The 15,403-nt window shown below is 45.0% G+C and overlaps 1 protein-coding gene across 1 annotated transcript in view; it reads right to left on the minus strand.

Moving 5' to 3' along the window:
- Positions 1-14,234, minus strand: part of LOC108799646 (beta-galactosidase-like) — a 19,222-nt gene extending 4,988 nt beyond the window's left edge. Inside the window, exons 1-12 of the mRNA XM_018571542.1 lie at positions 14,003-14,234; positions 12,063-12,232; positions 9,277-9,427; positions 7,664-7,724; positions 7,475-7,569; positions 5,984-6,164; positions 4,486-4,544; positions 3,325-3,446; positions 3,168-3,208; positions 2,768-2,886; positions 183-257; positions 6-95 (exon numbers count right to left, since the gene is read on the minus strand). Of these exons, the coding sequence (XP_018427044.1) occupies positions 6-95; positions 183-257; positions 2,768-2,886; positions 3,168-3,208; positions 3,325-3,446; positions 4,486-4,544; positions 5,984-6,164; positions 7,475-7,569; positions 7,664-7,724; positions 9,277-9,427; positions 12,063-12,232; positions 14,003-14,125 (1,287 nt within the window). The 5' untranslated portion in view covers positions 14,126-14,234. The remainder of the gene's footprint in view (positions 1-5; positions 96-182; positions 258-2,767; positions 2,887-3,167; positions 3,209-3,324; positions 3,447-4,485; positions 4,545-5,983; positions 6,165-7,474; positions 7,570-7,663; positions 7,725-9,276; positions 9,428-12,062; positions 12,233-14,002) is intronic.
- Positions 14,235-15,403: the final 1,169 nt, after the last annotated feature.

Here is a 15,403-nt window from a genome sequence, read left to right on the forward strand (position 1 = left end):
CTTACCTGTTTCAAATCCTCAAAGGTAATGGGGTACTGGGTTCCATAGGGGTCACCCTCTGAGAAAATGTCTAAAAGATCCACGAGAGCACCAACCTGTGTAATTAAAAAAGCAACCAGTGAGAACTGCAATGTAAAAACAACATAAGCATTTTTTTTTTTTTTTTATTATCAGACACTTACCTTATTCAGAGAGACTAAACCGTAGTAATATTTTGGAGTGGGGGGTGGAAAGGGTCCTTCTGGAACTGACTTGAACTGTAAAATATTAGAATGATATAACATTAGGAAATCTAGTCAATGGTAATTATTAGGGATGCACCGATACCGAAACAAGCATCGCTATCGGCCGCGATACCGAGTATTTGCATGAGTACTCGTGCTCGAGCAAATACTCCAAAACATAAAACGAGTATGCATCCCTAGTAATTATATATCTATCTAGCTTAGTAGAACTAGAACAAAAAATGTGTTTCTGGGCTGCAATAAGGAAGAGTTAAAACCGCTAACTTTTTTGGCCTATGTCTCCACATTGTCCCCAACAGGCAACAAGCAAGCAAAAAACTAACCCTTCCCTGCCCTATCCAAAACCAGAAAGAACATTTTTGGCTGGAGTTCTACTTTAAAAGAAATCTGCCATTACTGATTTTGCTGAACTTCCAATGCTAGTATTGTTAATCATGCGACTAGAACACTCTATTAATAACAAAGAATAAGTATGAAGCAAGTAAAGTTCGTATACCAATTATGGGTCAAAGGCTTAATAAAAAGCATTTGGTCAGAACACCAGAAGGCATTTTTAAAAGAAGGTCAGCAGTGGTGGCCTATTTATTTCTCTTATGACAGGTTCCCTTTGAAAGAGCATCTATCCCTTGTACTGAGGCTGATAACATTCAGCATTGCGCTAAGAAGCTGCGGAAGTCCAACAGAGCCCGCCTCATTTCCTGGCTGGAGGACGTCCACCATCATCTAGCACTTTCTTTCTCAACCTTACTGTCCCTGGTCTGTCCCTTTCAAGTATTGCTTCTCAGTTCTTTCAACCACAGAGGCTCAGCATCACATGTGGGCATTACCTAAGGCTGTCTGTATGCAAATACACTCCTCTAGACTGACATCCACCCATTAAAAGAGAACTATGGGGTAAGTGTTTTTTCCCCATAGTGCTCTTAGGGTCACGGGAGGACATATACTAACCTCCTCCTGTGACCAAAAGCTCAGTATATAGGGGGCTATTGCCCGCGATATACTGTGAGCGCCACAGCCGGGAAGGATCCCGAAATTACTGTAGAGATCCACCCAACTGCATGAGTGACAGCGGGCTCTGCCTATCTCTTTGTCGCAGGTCGGCTCTAACTATGAGGATGAGTGGAAATCACTCACCTCATAGTTCTTTAAGGCATTTTGATATTTGCATAACTCCTCCCAAGAGCCAACCCACTGTTTGCAGGGTACTGTGACACTTTCATTGTGCAGCTGCTTACTGAGAAGCTATTAAAGCACCCTGCTGGCCCCACCCAACAGCTACGATCTGCCTGCATTGCAATGGGAAGCACAGAGACCTAGTGATATCAATGGGTTTAAAATACGGCATGAAAACAGAAAGGTTTTTTTGTTTAATTATTTTATTAGCATGTTGATGGAGGGGGGAGGAGGAACCAGGGAAGGCAAAATATAAGCAGATTAAACTTCAGCTTTAACAAGAAGAGATCATGAGATGATTCTGCTTGTGTGTCCAACCACTCAATGATGTACTTGGTCAATGGCAAGCCACCAGTAGATATGAAACACTGGTATGGCACATACTATCTAAATAAGCTTTTTCAAGTCCATCTACAGTAATACTTCATTTCACGAACGCTTCTGTTCGCGAACAATTCGGTTCATGAACAGGAAGTTCGGCAAAATTTTGCTTCCACTCGCAAACTCCACATCGGGTGACGAACACGACCGCGGCCATCTTCCCCGCTCTGACGCGTGGTCGTGGCTTCCTCAAGTCGAGATCGCGGTCGTAGACAGACCTGTGCACACTTGCTGTGCAGCTTTTTTGTGTGCTTTCTAGCACATACAGTACTGTACAGTATTATTCAATCCAGCACGGCTCCAAAGAAAGTGCAGAGCAAGCATGGTGGTAAAAAGAACGTGCAGAGCAAGCATGGTGGTAAAAAGAACGTGCAGAGCAAGCATGGTGGTAAAAAGAAAGTGCAGAGCAAGCATGGAGGTAAAAAGAAAGTGCAGAGCAAGTATGGTGGTAAAAAAAACGTGCAGAGCAAGCATGGTGGTAAAAAGAACGTGCAGAGCAAGCATGGCGGTAAAAAGAACGTGCAGAGCAAGCATGGCGGTAAAAAGAACGTGCAGAGCAAGCATGGTGGTAAAAAGAAAGTGCAGAGCAAGTATGGTGGTAAAAAGAAAGTGCAGAGCAAGCATGGTGGTAAAAAGAAAGTGCAGAGCAAGCATGGTGGTAAAAAGAAAATGCAAAGTGGTAATGAAGGTGACAAGAATGTGCAGAATAGATTAACCTTATTTACATTGAACCCTATGGGGAAATTTGATTCGGTTTGCGACCAATTCGGTGCACGACCAGAATCGTGGAATGAATTAAGTTTGTGAACCACTGTACATTGAAAGCAATGTTTATAAACATGGTGCAAGTTGAATATTTTCAATAACCCATAATGGGCAATCAGAAATCAGCTTTGACATTGGTTGGTTGCCAGCAGATGTGACACATTTGTATAGGTCATGGTTTATTGGTGCAGAGAGAGATTCACCTTGCTAATCACTGAGCGGATTGCCAGTAACTTGTCTGTGGGGTCTCCCGCCTCTGTCAGAGGTGCGTCATAATCGTAGCTTGTTGTAATTGGCTTATATATGTTCTTGAAATCGGCTCCTATGAGTAAAAACAAGGTTACAATTTGCACAAATTTAAAAAGGAGTCTCTCAGCAATTCCAGCATTGAGAATCTACAGAGATTCTCAGACAAATCTATGAGTACTTCTGGCTAGTTTGAAGGCCTGCTGCTTTGTACAGTGGACCTCCGGACAATGTTTTTGTAATTGTGGATAGAGTAGGTAAGGGTTTGAACCCCCAGTATATTTGTATTGCTATTTCCTCACTTTCTATCCCAATGATACGATCAGAGCTTACATTTTAAATAAAGACACATCTTACCGTTCCAGTAGCCGAAGTTGGTGCCTCCTTCAAACATATACCTGCATAGGGAGTATAAGAAACCAGGTTATGCCAAAAGTCAGCATAGTCCGCCCACCCAGTCATGCTATTAACAGGTGCCCATATAGTCTAAAATGCAAACCAATTTAGAGCTCACATATTGACACTGGCTCCGGTGTTCAGTATGTCCTGTAGACCTCGGCTCACTTGTTCAGCTGGGCTGCTAGCGTGTTTCTCCCCCCAGTAATCCAACCAGCCTGTGTAATATTCAGAATTTACCTGAAACAGAATAGCACAGAGGAGTATGTCACAAGCCTCCTCACACACATGCATTCCATTAGCTTTTTCAACATAGCATCCATCCCCCTTGCAAGATAATGTAGTCTCATAAAATGTGTACCACACACTCCCTGCTTTCTTCCTTACACCTGGGGAGGCAAGGGCAATTTAGAAGACAGCAGCATTTGGTATACATTATATATTTTTCTAATTCAATTTCTTATTCTGTTTGGCTTTCCTTAATGATGGCCATACATTATAAAGCCATTTGGCTCAGAACACATGTGCAGATGGGGGGCAGTGGAGTGTGGTGAAGATGCCAAACGTTATGTGCAACATTCAGGTCAATGTCAAGCCACAGTGCCTAGTCGTCAGATAGAGAAGGAGCTGTTGACAATGGGCAGAATGCTATCCAACCTGCAGTGTAGTACTTACATAAATTATTTAGAAAATAGAATGCTGCCCCAAGAACATGAGATTATCAGAACCCACTGTGTTACCTATAACTGCTTATTAGTTTTCATTTCTGAGTACATGAGCCCTAAATCTTTTTTGCAGTATGTTTGGTATCGTGACTCACAATATACAGTTTCCTTAAAGCCTATCTCCAGTTTAACCCCCCCACCCCCACCCCCCAAAAAAAACACTACCCTTGCCAGGGGGGATACCACTGCACGGCAAGGGGTAACTGCTCGTGTTTGTCTAGGGGACCATTATAAAGGACATTTGCTTTCCTGATCTGCACTTCTGCTGGCTCCAAGACTGGTGACCGCAGCCTTTTCTCCCTTCTGCTTCCGTGGCTGGAGGTCTGTTAACATCATCTATAATGCAGGACCCAAAGCCATGAGCCAGAGCAGAAGGGAGAGAGGCAAGTGCTGACTGCCTTTGGGGGGGTTCAGGGCGCTGTTCAGGTAAGTTAAAATACGCCTAGACATAAATGAGAAGTTAATCCTTGCAGTGTGGAGGTAACCCTACTACAATGGGGATGTTCTACAGCATTATCTCTATATGTCAGTTGTATTATTTGAAACCAAATTACCAGAGGTCCTCTGGGCTGCACTCTTCTCAATAATTCAAAGGCCTTTGTAGCATTGTCCACTGAAACAGACAATAAAAATATATTTGAAATTAAGAAACATTACAGACACATTCAATTAACAATCTTTTCTTCCGCATTTTGCAGTCTACACTATTCCTTTAGCAAAGAGTCATATCAGTCATGACCTGTGTCAGTCTCTGTACAGTAAACTTCCCCTTATCAAACATCCATATTCTGGCCCCTATTACAGAATGGGTTTGTTCACGCAAGTCCTCTTCAGATCTGTTTCTCATCATGTCTTATAAAGAAAAACAGTGAAGGAATAGAAGATGAGGGGGTACGACGGTATAAACTGTGCTGCAGAAAATAAGTTTCTCTGTCCTCACTAAGCCTGGCATAAAGGGAGATAAAAAAAATAACCGTGAGAGAACCTGCTGATATTTTCCATTATATTTATTTGTGTCAGGCTCAGTGTGGACACTGCATACACTTTTGCATATTCTTAAGAGTCTTCTATCCTGATGAGGAAGAAAACAAGCTTGCTATATGTATGTCTAAAGATACAGAAGGGCACACCATAATGGAAAACCAAGAGCAAAGGTTTAATGGAAGCAATAGGTTGGAATTCACTTTTGTTTCAGCTCTCTGGTGTTGGTACATAACTGTATATACATAGGTGGAGATTATTTTATGGATGCAGCTTTTCTGCATAGCGCTGGACTACACTCTAACAATAATTACGAATCATGGAGCTTCATTGCAAAATTCCGATGGAATTCCCCAGTGACCTCTTTCTGTAGAAGCTGGCAGTATCTACTGTGACAAAATGTGTAACTGATCCTAACATATAATATGCATAAAGTTGGCCATACTGTTGGAATTTTAGCCGATTCACTGGAATCAGACAAAATTATTACACTGTACGGATCAGCTAGTTCAACAAAAGTCGATCACTGAATCGAATTTTGTTGAAGGAGCCAGGCTGATGCAGACATCTGCTGTCAGAATAAAATACCCTGTTTCCCCGAAAATAAGACCTACCCCGAAAATAATGCCTAGTACTATTTTTGGGAATTGCTAAAATATAAGACCTACCCCGAAAATAAGACCTAGTTGTGACCATTCCCAGGGCCGGTGGTGGCATAAGGGGGAACTTTAAGAGCCGCGGGAGAGAATCAGCTGTGCCAATGAAGCCAGCGCTGGAGGAAGCGAGGCGGCACGGGAGGGAGCCTAGCCGCATAAGCCGATGCTTCCTCTACAGCGCTGGCTCCTGTCACAGGCGGAGTGATACCAAATGGTAATGCCGGTAATGTGTCGGAAATACCTTATTGAATCACGCCAAATACATACAAAGCAGATCCAATGGGGCAACCAGATCTAATTTATTGTAAGCCAAGTAGAGTTCTTCTTTAAAAAGGCCTGACCATCTTGTAATATGAATGGTCGCAGCAGCTACATGAACTCAACACTATCAAACACTGTGTTTTCTGGCACTGACCTGGTCCAAAGTCCACAGTGGCAAAAAGCCCTTGCAAAGTCCCACACTTCAGCTCTACGTTTGTATTGCCATCGGTTGTGAACAGCACTACATCATCGCCCAGGTAGATGCGGAAGATGTTCAGCAGATGGCGCATGTAGCTGTAATCACAAGCATGAAAGCTGCCATATTCATTTTCCACCTGTAAGATAAGGAGATAACATCAAGGCCAACATTAACATGATAACAGCATATCAGTGGCGTTTATTCTTCTGTACTGGTTGGGGCACTAAGAGGATGTAAGTGAAACAGACGATCTTTTGTAGTAAACCCTAAATGGATGACACTGTATAATAAACCATTGCCATTTTCCTTTCCATAAAAGACTGTTGTCACAATTATATTCACCCTTCTGATTCCCCAAAAATGATTTTCTCTGCTCCAGCCTCTTTTAGCCACTTCCTGTGTACATGCGCTCTCTCTAGTGCCTGCTGCAAATCATGCTCTGGAGATGACCGATTTACTGATCGTGACAACAGTGGCCGTGCCTGTGCAATAGGTGTAGGCATGGCTGCTTGTAGTCTCCATCAGGGGTGCATGTGACAGGGTGATAACACCGGAGCACAACTGGGAGACAGTTGTCCCCCACTAACAGGAAGTGCCTGAACTAGGAGCATCATGGCAGGATCACCAGGGATTTTTTTAATAAATGCTGAAAATCTAAATAGTATGAAAATGACTTCTAAAATAGCATTAACATGTTAAAGCTTCTACGAGATTTTTTTGATAGATCTACTTTAAAGAGACTCTGTCACCAACTAAAACATGCAAAAAAACTAAAGGAAATCAAGTAATGAAATGTTTACTGCAGTGTTATTCCTTTCCATACATAATTTTTTTATTGACTTGCAATATGCCTTTAAATTTGCTAAAACGTTCGACTACTTCAGGATTGTCAATTTCCTAGCACAACCCCCTCCCTTCTTGCATGTCACAGCCCTCTCCCCTTCTGGGAGTGTCTAATTTTTGTCTGCGCTGGCCTAGCTCCTCCACCCATCCCTTCAACCCCTATATAGTCTTATGTGTAGCTGCCAGGGAAGAAACGAAGGAGAATACTACACAGTGTCATTTGAATGAGCTCCGAGTCTGCTGACATCACGTAAGATGCCAGCAGCAGTCTCTGTGCTTTGGGAGGTCTACACAAGGGAGGCTTTTACAGGTGAAGAATATACATAAAATGGTAAATGCACATATAATGTCATGGGAAGATTTTTGCTAAAATGAATGGTCAAATGGTGCAGGGTCTCTAGAACCGTATGCTACTTAGAGCCACATTTTATGTTTTGTCATACTTGATGCTTTCTCTTTGATTAGCAAGCTAGTTAATATAGAATAGTGCCGACCGTATTTATTGTTGCACGTTTTCTTTTCAAGACCATTAAAAGAAAAGTATTAGAAAACAGCATTATACAAAGTCTGCTAGGGATGGCATAGTGGCAGTTGTCATGTCACCTGGACGCTGATGATGTTTCCTCCATTGCAGTACAGGCGTGGCTTGATCTTGGGGAGCAGGACGGATAGCCAGGAGTCCACAGCGTTCAAGTAATCTGGAATTAGAGTCCATAGTGACTACAAAGAGTTCGGATTTCTCACATCTGTTTGAATGTATGGAAGTATAGATCATGTACAGCAGCTACTTACGTGGATCTGATGTCCGCAAAGCTATGGCTTTCTTATTCAGTAGCCAGGCTGGAAGTCCCCCCTATTACAGACAAAAGCGTCAAGTATATTGTGTAAGCTTTTATACAGTATCACTATCAACCTTCCTCCCAACACTCAAGACTAATTAATGCCCAAATGTTTGGGTCCCAAAATGTAAAAGTGGTATTATGTCCAGTTACGGTGACATTTATGGGAGTATAGTTGGATCAGTGGTGTTGCAGAACTGGATGAACAGATGTTCGAATCCTTTGGCAGGTTATACATCTCCCATCTTTGAATTTAATCTATTTAGCTATTTAGAAAGACACCACGTGGCTTTTTGTGGACTAACATAGCAAGACTTGGTGTCAGCCTTGATCAAGTTAGAAGATATGTTGTCCGCACACCATTCTGCTTCAGAATGTCATCTTTATTCCTATTTCTTTAGCATGACATGTGAATGCTAAAAGGAATATGAATAAAGATGACATTCTGAAGCAGAATGAGGTGCGGAAAACATATCTTATAGATTGTATGCTGTGGCTGCATCCACCAGTTGTTCCAGCACCCGGCAGATTCAGGGGTATAATGGTACAGTGTGCAAAGGGGCTATTACAAAGCCTTGATCGACTGCCTGGTAACTACAGAATCCCTCCTATTCTCCTCATCTAGGGACTAATTGTTCTGTAGTGCAAGTTAGGAACTGGGAGAACATCTTGAGATAACACAGGAATTGTGCTTAGGATTCAGGACTATTTGTTTGCACTTATAAAACATATACAACACAATGCTTTCAATGGTACAACAGACCAAAAGGGAGAAAAAAAAAAAAAAAAGAGAGATCCATTGATAGAGTAACACTTCAAGGTAAGACTGTGTTCAAGTTGTCCTTTTTTGACAAGAAAGTGTCAAAGTTGATGGGAAGGCTGCGGCATCGCTCTACAGTGGGGGTTAGTTCACACCAAACACGTTCCAGATGCAGAACAGTTACAGCATGGATCAAAACTGCGTCCAATGTATTCCAATGGTATTTTGCACTCTAGTTCACACAGCAGCGTTCAGTTCCAGAGCATGTAAAAAAAACTGCAGCAAGCACTATTTTTCCTGCTCTGGAACGCATGCAAACGCATAAAAAACGCATGTAAACACACTGGAATGCACTGAAAGCCTTTTTTAAACTAAAAAAATGCACCAAAACACACTGCATTGCGTGTGCAGAAACTCATGCAGATCTGGTCTGCATTTGGTGTGAACAAGCCCTTAGCTCTGTTTGTCCAAAGCAGGGCTAAAATGTAGAGAGAAAAAACTACCTGCCTGGTGCCCGGAAATGCATGTCCTGGGCATCAGGCGATAGGAATTCCACACCCCTGCTGCCCCTCTACTCCCTGAGGCCGGGCCTTGGTGGCCTCGTGGGAAATCCAGCCCTGGTCATGTCACTACTGTGCTGCTTGCTGTTCTCCTTGCTGAAGGCTCTGATTTGAGGAAGCAAAGCTCTGCCTCTACCAAGATGGCTGCCTACATACAGAGACATTATTCCTCTTTAAGTGTCTAGTACAGGTCTGTTTTTAATAAGCTTTTGAGAATTACACTATGCCCAATGGGCCCCTCCTTACCATGTCCCACTCTGCACAGATATAAGGGCCAGGTCTCAGGATGACTAGAAGGCCAAGTTCCACTGTCAAGTTAAGAAACCGTTCCAGATCACGATCTCCATCAAAGTTAAACATCCTGGGCTGAGGCTCATGGAAATTCCAGGGCACATATCTAGAAAGAGATGGTCACATAATAAAGCGTCAGTCCACCAAAGCTGCAATTCCAGTGCTGGGCAGAAGTTGGAGGGTTATATCATCTACTAGCATTTTATACCTGTAAGGTAAAGATGGCTCCCGCCCATGCGCGTGGGCCTATGTTTCGTGTTGCTGGGAAACATGCACTAGTGTGCAGATGCACGCAACAGGAAGTGCGCGCAAAGACGGAAGTGTGCGGAAGGAAGCACACGTCAGTCGCACAGGAAGTGATGCTGTCACTTTAATGGACTGGTCTACATAAACGAACCTGCCCTAACCAGGTTGCTGATGGTCTTCAGCGTGTGCTTCCCGTGACCCTGTCTGACTGCCTGCTGCTTGTTTTTGACCCGGATTGCTTTGTCTCTTCTTGCTTGCTGCCTGCCTCCTGACCTCAGCCTGATTACTGGACTCTGCCTTGCCTATCGACTTTGTACTTCGTTGCCCGTCTAGTTTGGCTTCGTCTGACTATCCTCAACTTCTACTGCATGGTGTCGGACCATCCACTGGCGCTCATGCTCCCTTGCTGTCCTCCGCACGCCCTGTTCCAATTTCCAGGGGGTGCAGGACACGAGACGCAAGAGAAGCCTCCTCGTCCTACTGGTCTCCCACCAGGTAAGTGATAATACCCTAACAAAGTGGTTCTCAACCATTCTAGGGCCGGGACCCCTTGGTAACATTTGCCAAGTTGTGGTGACCCCCCAACGGAGCGCTGGACTCCAGAATTAGTAAGGTGCTGGACTTGGGACTAAAAATGGAAGCACACTCACAATAATACAAGCCTTCCACAGCCCCTGCTACCTGCTCTGTCTCCATGCAGCCTTCTCAGCCCGAGCACTGCTTAGATGCCCGCCTCCTGCAGAGCTCACATTGTATGGGAGTAGGGTTGCCACCTTTTCTTCCAGCGAAACCCGAACACTCTTGCAACGCACGTAAAACACATTTGGGATAATGAGTCACTGCTTATTCATATGTAAATATTGTCACCCATTCATATGTAAATATCACAGTTGAGATAATTTTTAGTGGGGGGCTAGGAACCCCCATATAATTTTGGTTGCCCCTGTATGCCTGACATCATGTGTCCGGGTTTCAGCTGCCATGAAACCCGGACACAGCATTCAAAATCCGGACTGTCCGGGTGAATCCTGGACAGGTGGCAACCCTATATGGGAGGCAGGAGGGCAGCAGCGGCTGTGAATAGAAAAGCCCTGCAGTACACCCTCCCCGGCCACTAGATGTCGCTGCAGCGGCCAGGGAGTGTGCTCACAGCCTCTGCTGCGCTAGGAGGAGGCTGAGGAGCCTCTCATCTAGCGCAGTAGAAGTGGATGCTGCGACCCCCTCAACAGTGAGTTGTGACCCACTTTTGGGCCACGACCCACAGGTTGAGAACCACTGCCCTAACATATAACAACAGTAGTCATCTTATTACTAGCTGGAGATGTGCACATTGGGAGGGTAATTCACAATTTATGAAGGTAATCATACCCACTGACACCATATGCTACAGTATCCTCTCTTACCTATAGATTTCCCAGATTATATATATATATATATATATATAGCTAGTTCGGAAACAGTAAAAGGTTCACTTCTATGTGGATTGTGCATACAGAGGCATATGGGGCAAGATGTGTTTATGACCCGGCAGAGAGCCCATCCAAAATGCTGGGTCTAACAAGTGTATTAGGGATGGTGCACACAAGCATTACTGGCTTACAGTTAAGTTGCTTCGAGTTGTTTTTGCGCTCACAATAACTAATGTAGTAAAGAAATGCAAAGCGTTGTCCTCATGCACAAGCTCCTAAAGTGACTCTGTCACTTAATAAAAACCTAATGGGTATAGAATGATGACGCATACCTACAGCAGATGGTGCAGATGCAGTGAGATGGGTGGCTGTGTTAGAGCCACGCTGTCAGTGGTTGCCAGGAGTTTGGCAGGATGCCAGACAGAGCATCACAAGTTGCTAAGAGCACTTAGCAGCCTGGGATGCCGTGGCCGCCCCTCAGGCCGCCTCATTATAGGGACAACCCTGGCTGGAAGGTATTGCTTTGCTGGGTAAGTGTGCCATGATAAGCTGTGCATACTTGTACATTATGCCAAAAAAAAACCTCCTGGAGGCCCAGAAAGTTAAACTTGTTGTGATGGCTTACTTCTGCTTTAAACCCACATGGCCTGCGGCATTTTGGCTGCTTCTGGTTTGCTCGCTAGCTTGGATCCCTTTCTGCTTACCTGTGGGGAGGGCTTCTGAAAGCTGGGCAGGAGATGGACTAGACTAGAATAACATTAAGCCCCGGGTGTATAAGGCCTAAGGTTCAACACATATGTTAAATCTCACCATACAATCTCCTTTAGATTTACCAATAACTTTCTAATACATGGGCCTACCTGATTGGTTACAAACTGATTGGATAGTTTAGGTAGGTTCTCTTATTACATAGTTTTGGTAAATCTCAGCAGAGATAACACAAACATTGTCCAGTCAGATTGTTACATGTATGGAGAGCTTCAAGCTCAGACTTACTAAGAAACTGAAGATAACAAAGAGGAATTGTGAAGAACACGGATGAATCTCACTGTGGTCGGAAGAGAAATACAAAGTGGATACACTTACACCTGGATGGCATCGAGTCCGGTCATGTACATCTTCAGCAGCCGGTCCTTCCAGTAGACGGACGGCACTCGGAAATAGTGGAAGCTCCCTGAAATGTAACGGAAGCACGCTCCATCTTTCAGGAAGCAGTCTCTGGCGTAGTCGATGGTGAACGATGGGTCCCCTCGGACCTGGAGGGAACAAAAGGATATAGTGGTGGCATCTTTGTTAACACGCAGCTGTTACAGCTTATGTGGTGACGCACTAACCGCACAGCGCATCACACCTCCTCCATTGCTAAAAACAGAACAAGAACTTCCTCAATTTATATTTATAAACTTCTGCCACCTTGTTTTCAAACAATATAAAAGTGGCAATACTCTCAATACGTAATGTACATTTTACGGGTTCAACTGCAGCTGAAGGGAAGTATAAGATGAATTAAAGCTGAAGTTTCATATGCTCATTTTTTTCCTTTCCTGGTCCCCCCCCCCCGCCCCCTCCATGAATATTCTAATGACATTTTTTAATACAACTTGTCCGATTTAATGCATACCCTATTTTTGACCTAGTGGCCGACCTAAGGAACAAAAGGTCCTGGTGCAATATTTTTTTTCATCCCACCCTTCCCCCAACAAGCAACCCCCACCACCCCTCTATGTACAGTGGTGTCGGTTCTGATTGGCTCCCCGAACAGTCCGGATTCTATACTTGAATACATTGCATCTCCTCCTTCTCTCCACTGGTTCTCCCAGTGCCTGTGCACTGCCCGCCCAGCTCTCCCCTCTCTTCTCCCACTGTCTGGTATTAGGGACGCTGCTAGGAATCCGTCGGACCCCACTCCCCCGCTCAGAAGCCAATCAGACCGCCTCGGACCCTGCACTGCCCCTATTCTACCAATGGGGAGTGCCCAGGACCAGATCTCACTAGACCCCCCCAGCCTTGGGCCCTGGTGCAGCTGCACTGGTGGTAGGTCTGCCCCTATTTAGACCTGGTGACATCATCACTGGGTCTGTGTGCTTCTTTATGCAATGCAAGCAGGTCATGGCTGGTGGGAGGGACCAGAAGGGTGTTATGCATAGCATCCCCAAAACATCACATCACCCTGCCTTAATACTCCTCTCAATAGCCATGATGCATGCAGCAGGCCGGCTCCTGGGAGAAGTTATGCAGCTATGCAAATATCAAAATAATTTCATGGGCAGGTGTTAATTTGGAGGAGTGGGCGTTCCAAGGCAGGCTGCATTTCCATGACTCGGTAACAGGGGCGTCCCGAGGCTGGGTGACACCCGGAGCGGTAACCGTGTGTCACCCCGCCGAGACGTCACTGCGCATGGTGTCACACGGGTGCGGGCCGCACCCCCCTTGTGACGCCACTGCTAGGTAACACCCACATGTGATGTTGAGCCTGCTTGAAAGGACTGAAATCCAATGCATGCAAGCAGTGGGCCAAGGTTGCGAAGGAAAGCAATATATTATGCTGGCAGACGCTCTCTGACTTGCTGCAGCTTCTAATGCACATTGTGAGAAGCTTGCAGTGTCCATTCAAATCAGAGGAAGCAATTCCAGTTCAGGAGAGAAGCCGCTACAACTGTGCAAGACTGAAGGTCAGGCTGGAGTTCTGCTTTAAACACCAAAACTGAATATTTATCACTGAAATTGAAGAAGAAAATAAAAAAACTTTGTTTCCCATGAATCAAGGACTGAAGTTTATGATATCACCATCAAGGTTTTGTCTCTGGATTTTGCCCTGAAGAACCAGATCCAGAAAATCTCATTGGATTCAGTTGCACATTGCCCTCAAGGTCTCTGCCAACTGCCCAGCTGATTTTGAGCCAAGAGCAATGCCTGGGACCTTTCTGTTTTCTCAAAGTTCAGTTTTCAGACACAAAAAAAGAACTGAACAGATATAGACATGTGACAGTCACAGCTTGCAGAATCCTGTAATACATTGTACATACCTGCTCAAACAGACAGCCGGCCAGCAACAGGCAGAGTATGGCAGCTCCCATGGGTGCACGTTGCAGCTCTCGCGCCCTGCTCTCCATTAATTCATACTCCTTCCTCTGTCTTCTCTGTTCCATTAATTGGCCTGAAACACAAAATGACAATCATGTGACTATCCAGCCTGGGTCTCCAGGGTCCTAAATCCTGGATCTGAGAAGCAGCCGGGTTTCCAGCACTGATGTCCTAACAGAGCACATGGGGACCGGGAGACGCAAACCTGCTGAGCTGCAGTGTTTTCTAACGGTATCATGTGACAGCTTACGGGAGTCACATGACAACACACACTCTTCTGGCTGGGGAACGGCAAACTGTCAAAGAAAATCTACACTCATGTTACTTAAAGTGTATTTCCCCATCAGCAGCCAAATTGGCATAACGCATACTTTATATTTGTTACATTGTTACATGTTGTAATTACATAGCAGAATTTTCTAAAAATATTTACAAATTGCTGCCTAGCTTTTTAGGGTTAATGCACATGGCAGAAAAAAACGGCATCGCTATTACTGCAAATTTTTTTATCCATCTGGATGCACAGTAGACTTGCGCAGCGTTCAGATCGGAAAAAAATATTAGAAAAATCTGTGCCCGAAAAATCTGCGTATGGACCGTATTTTATGCTGTACACAGGTTAATGTGCTTGCTAACGTTTGCATCTGTACAACGTACTGCTCAAATGTGCTCTATTTGCCTGCTCAGGGTCAGCATGTAAATATCCAACGTGTAATTGGCTGGAATACACACTGCTGAGTTAACAGGAATGGCTACCTACGTCCTAGGGCGCTGTGTCCTAGCAATCAAACATGCTAGGCTGAAGGAGCAGTCGGCATTCTAGCAACCAATGTGCTAGTTGGCTGGATCAGCCTGCATCTTGGCAACCAAGGATGCTAGGTGACAGGGCCCATCTGCGTCCAGACAACCAAGGATGCTAGGTGACAGGGCCCATCTGCGTCCAGACAACCAAGGATGCTAGGTGGCAGGAGCAGTCTGTATTCTAGCTACCAAGGATGCTAGGTGGCAAGATCAGCCGGCATCCTGCCAAACAAGCATGCCAGGTGGCAGGAGCTGCCTGCATCCTAACAACCATGCATGCCAGGTGACAGGAGCTGCCTGCATCCTAACAACCATGCATGCCAGGTGACAGGAGCTGCCTTTGTCCTAGCAACTAAACATGTTAGGTAGAAGGAGCAGTCTGCGTTCTAGCAACCAAGGATGCTAGACTCTCTATTGTGGGCTCTGCAGGGTCACCCTCAGGTGGGCTGGTCACACTCCTTACCTGTCCGCAGGGCAGCCATCAGAAATGTTGGGGCCCCTTACACGGCTTTAGGCCGGGCCCCCCCCCCCCCCCGGGCAGC

This window comes from Nanorana parkeri, unplaced genomic scaffold (genome assembly GCF_000935625.1).
Source record: "Nanorana parkeri isolate BGI_ZX_2015 unplaced genomic scaffold, ASM93562v1 scaffold1776, whole genome shotgun sequence".
NCBI lineage: Eukaryota > Metazoa > Chordata > Amphibia > Anura > Dicroglossidae > Nanorana > Nanorana parkeri.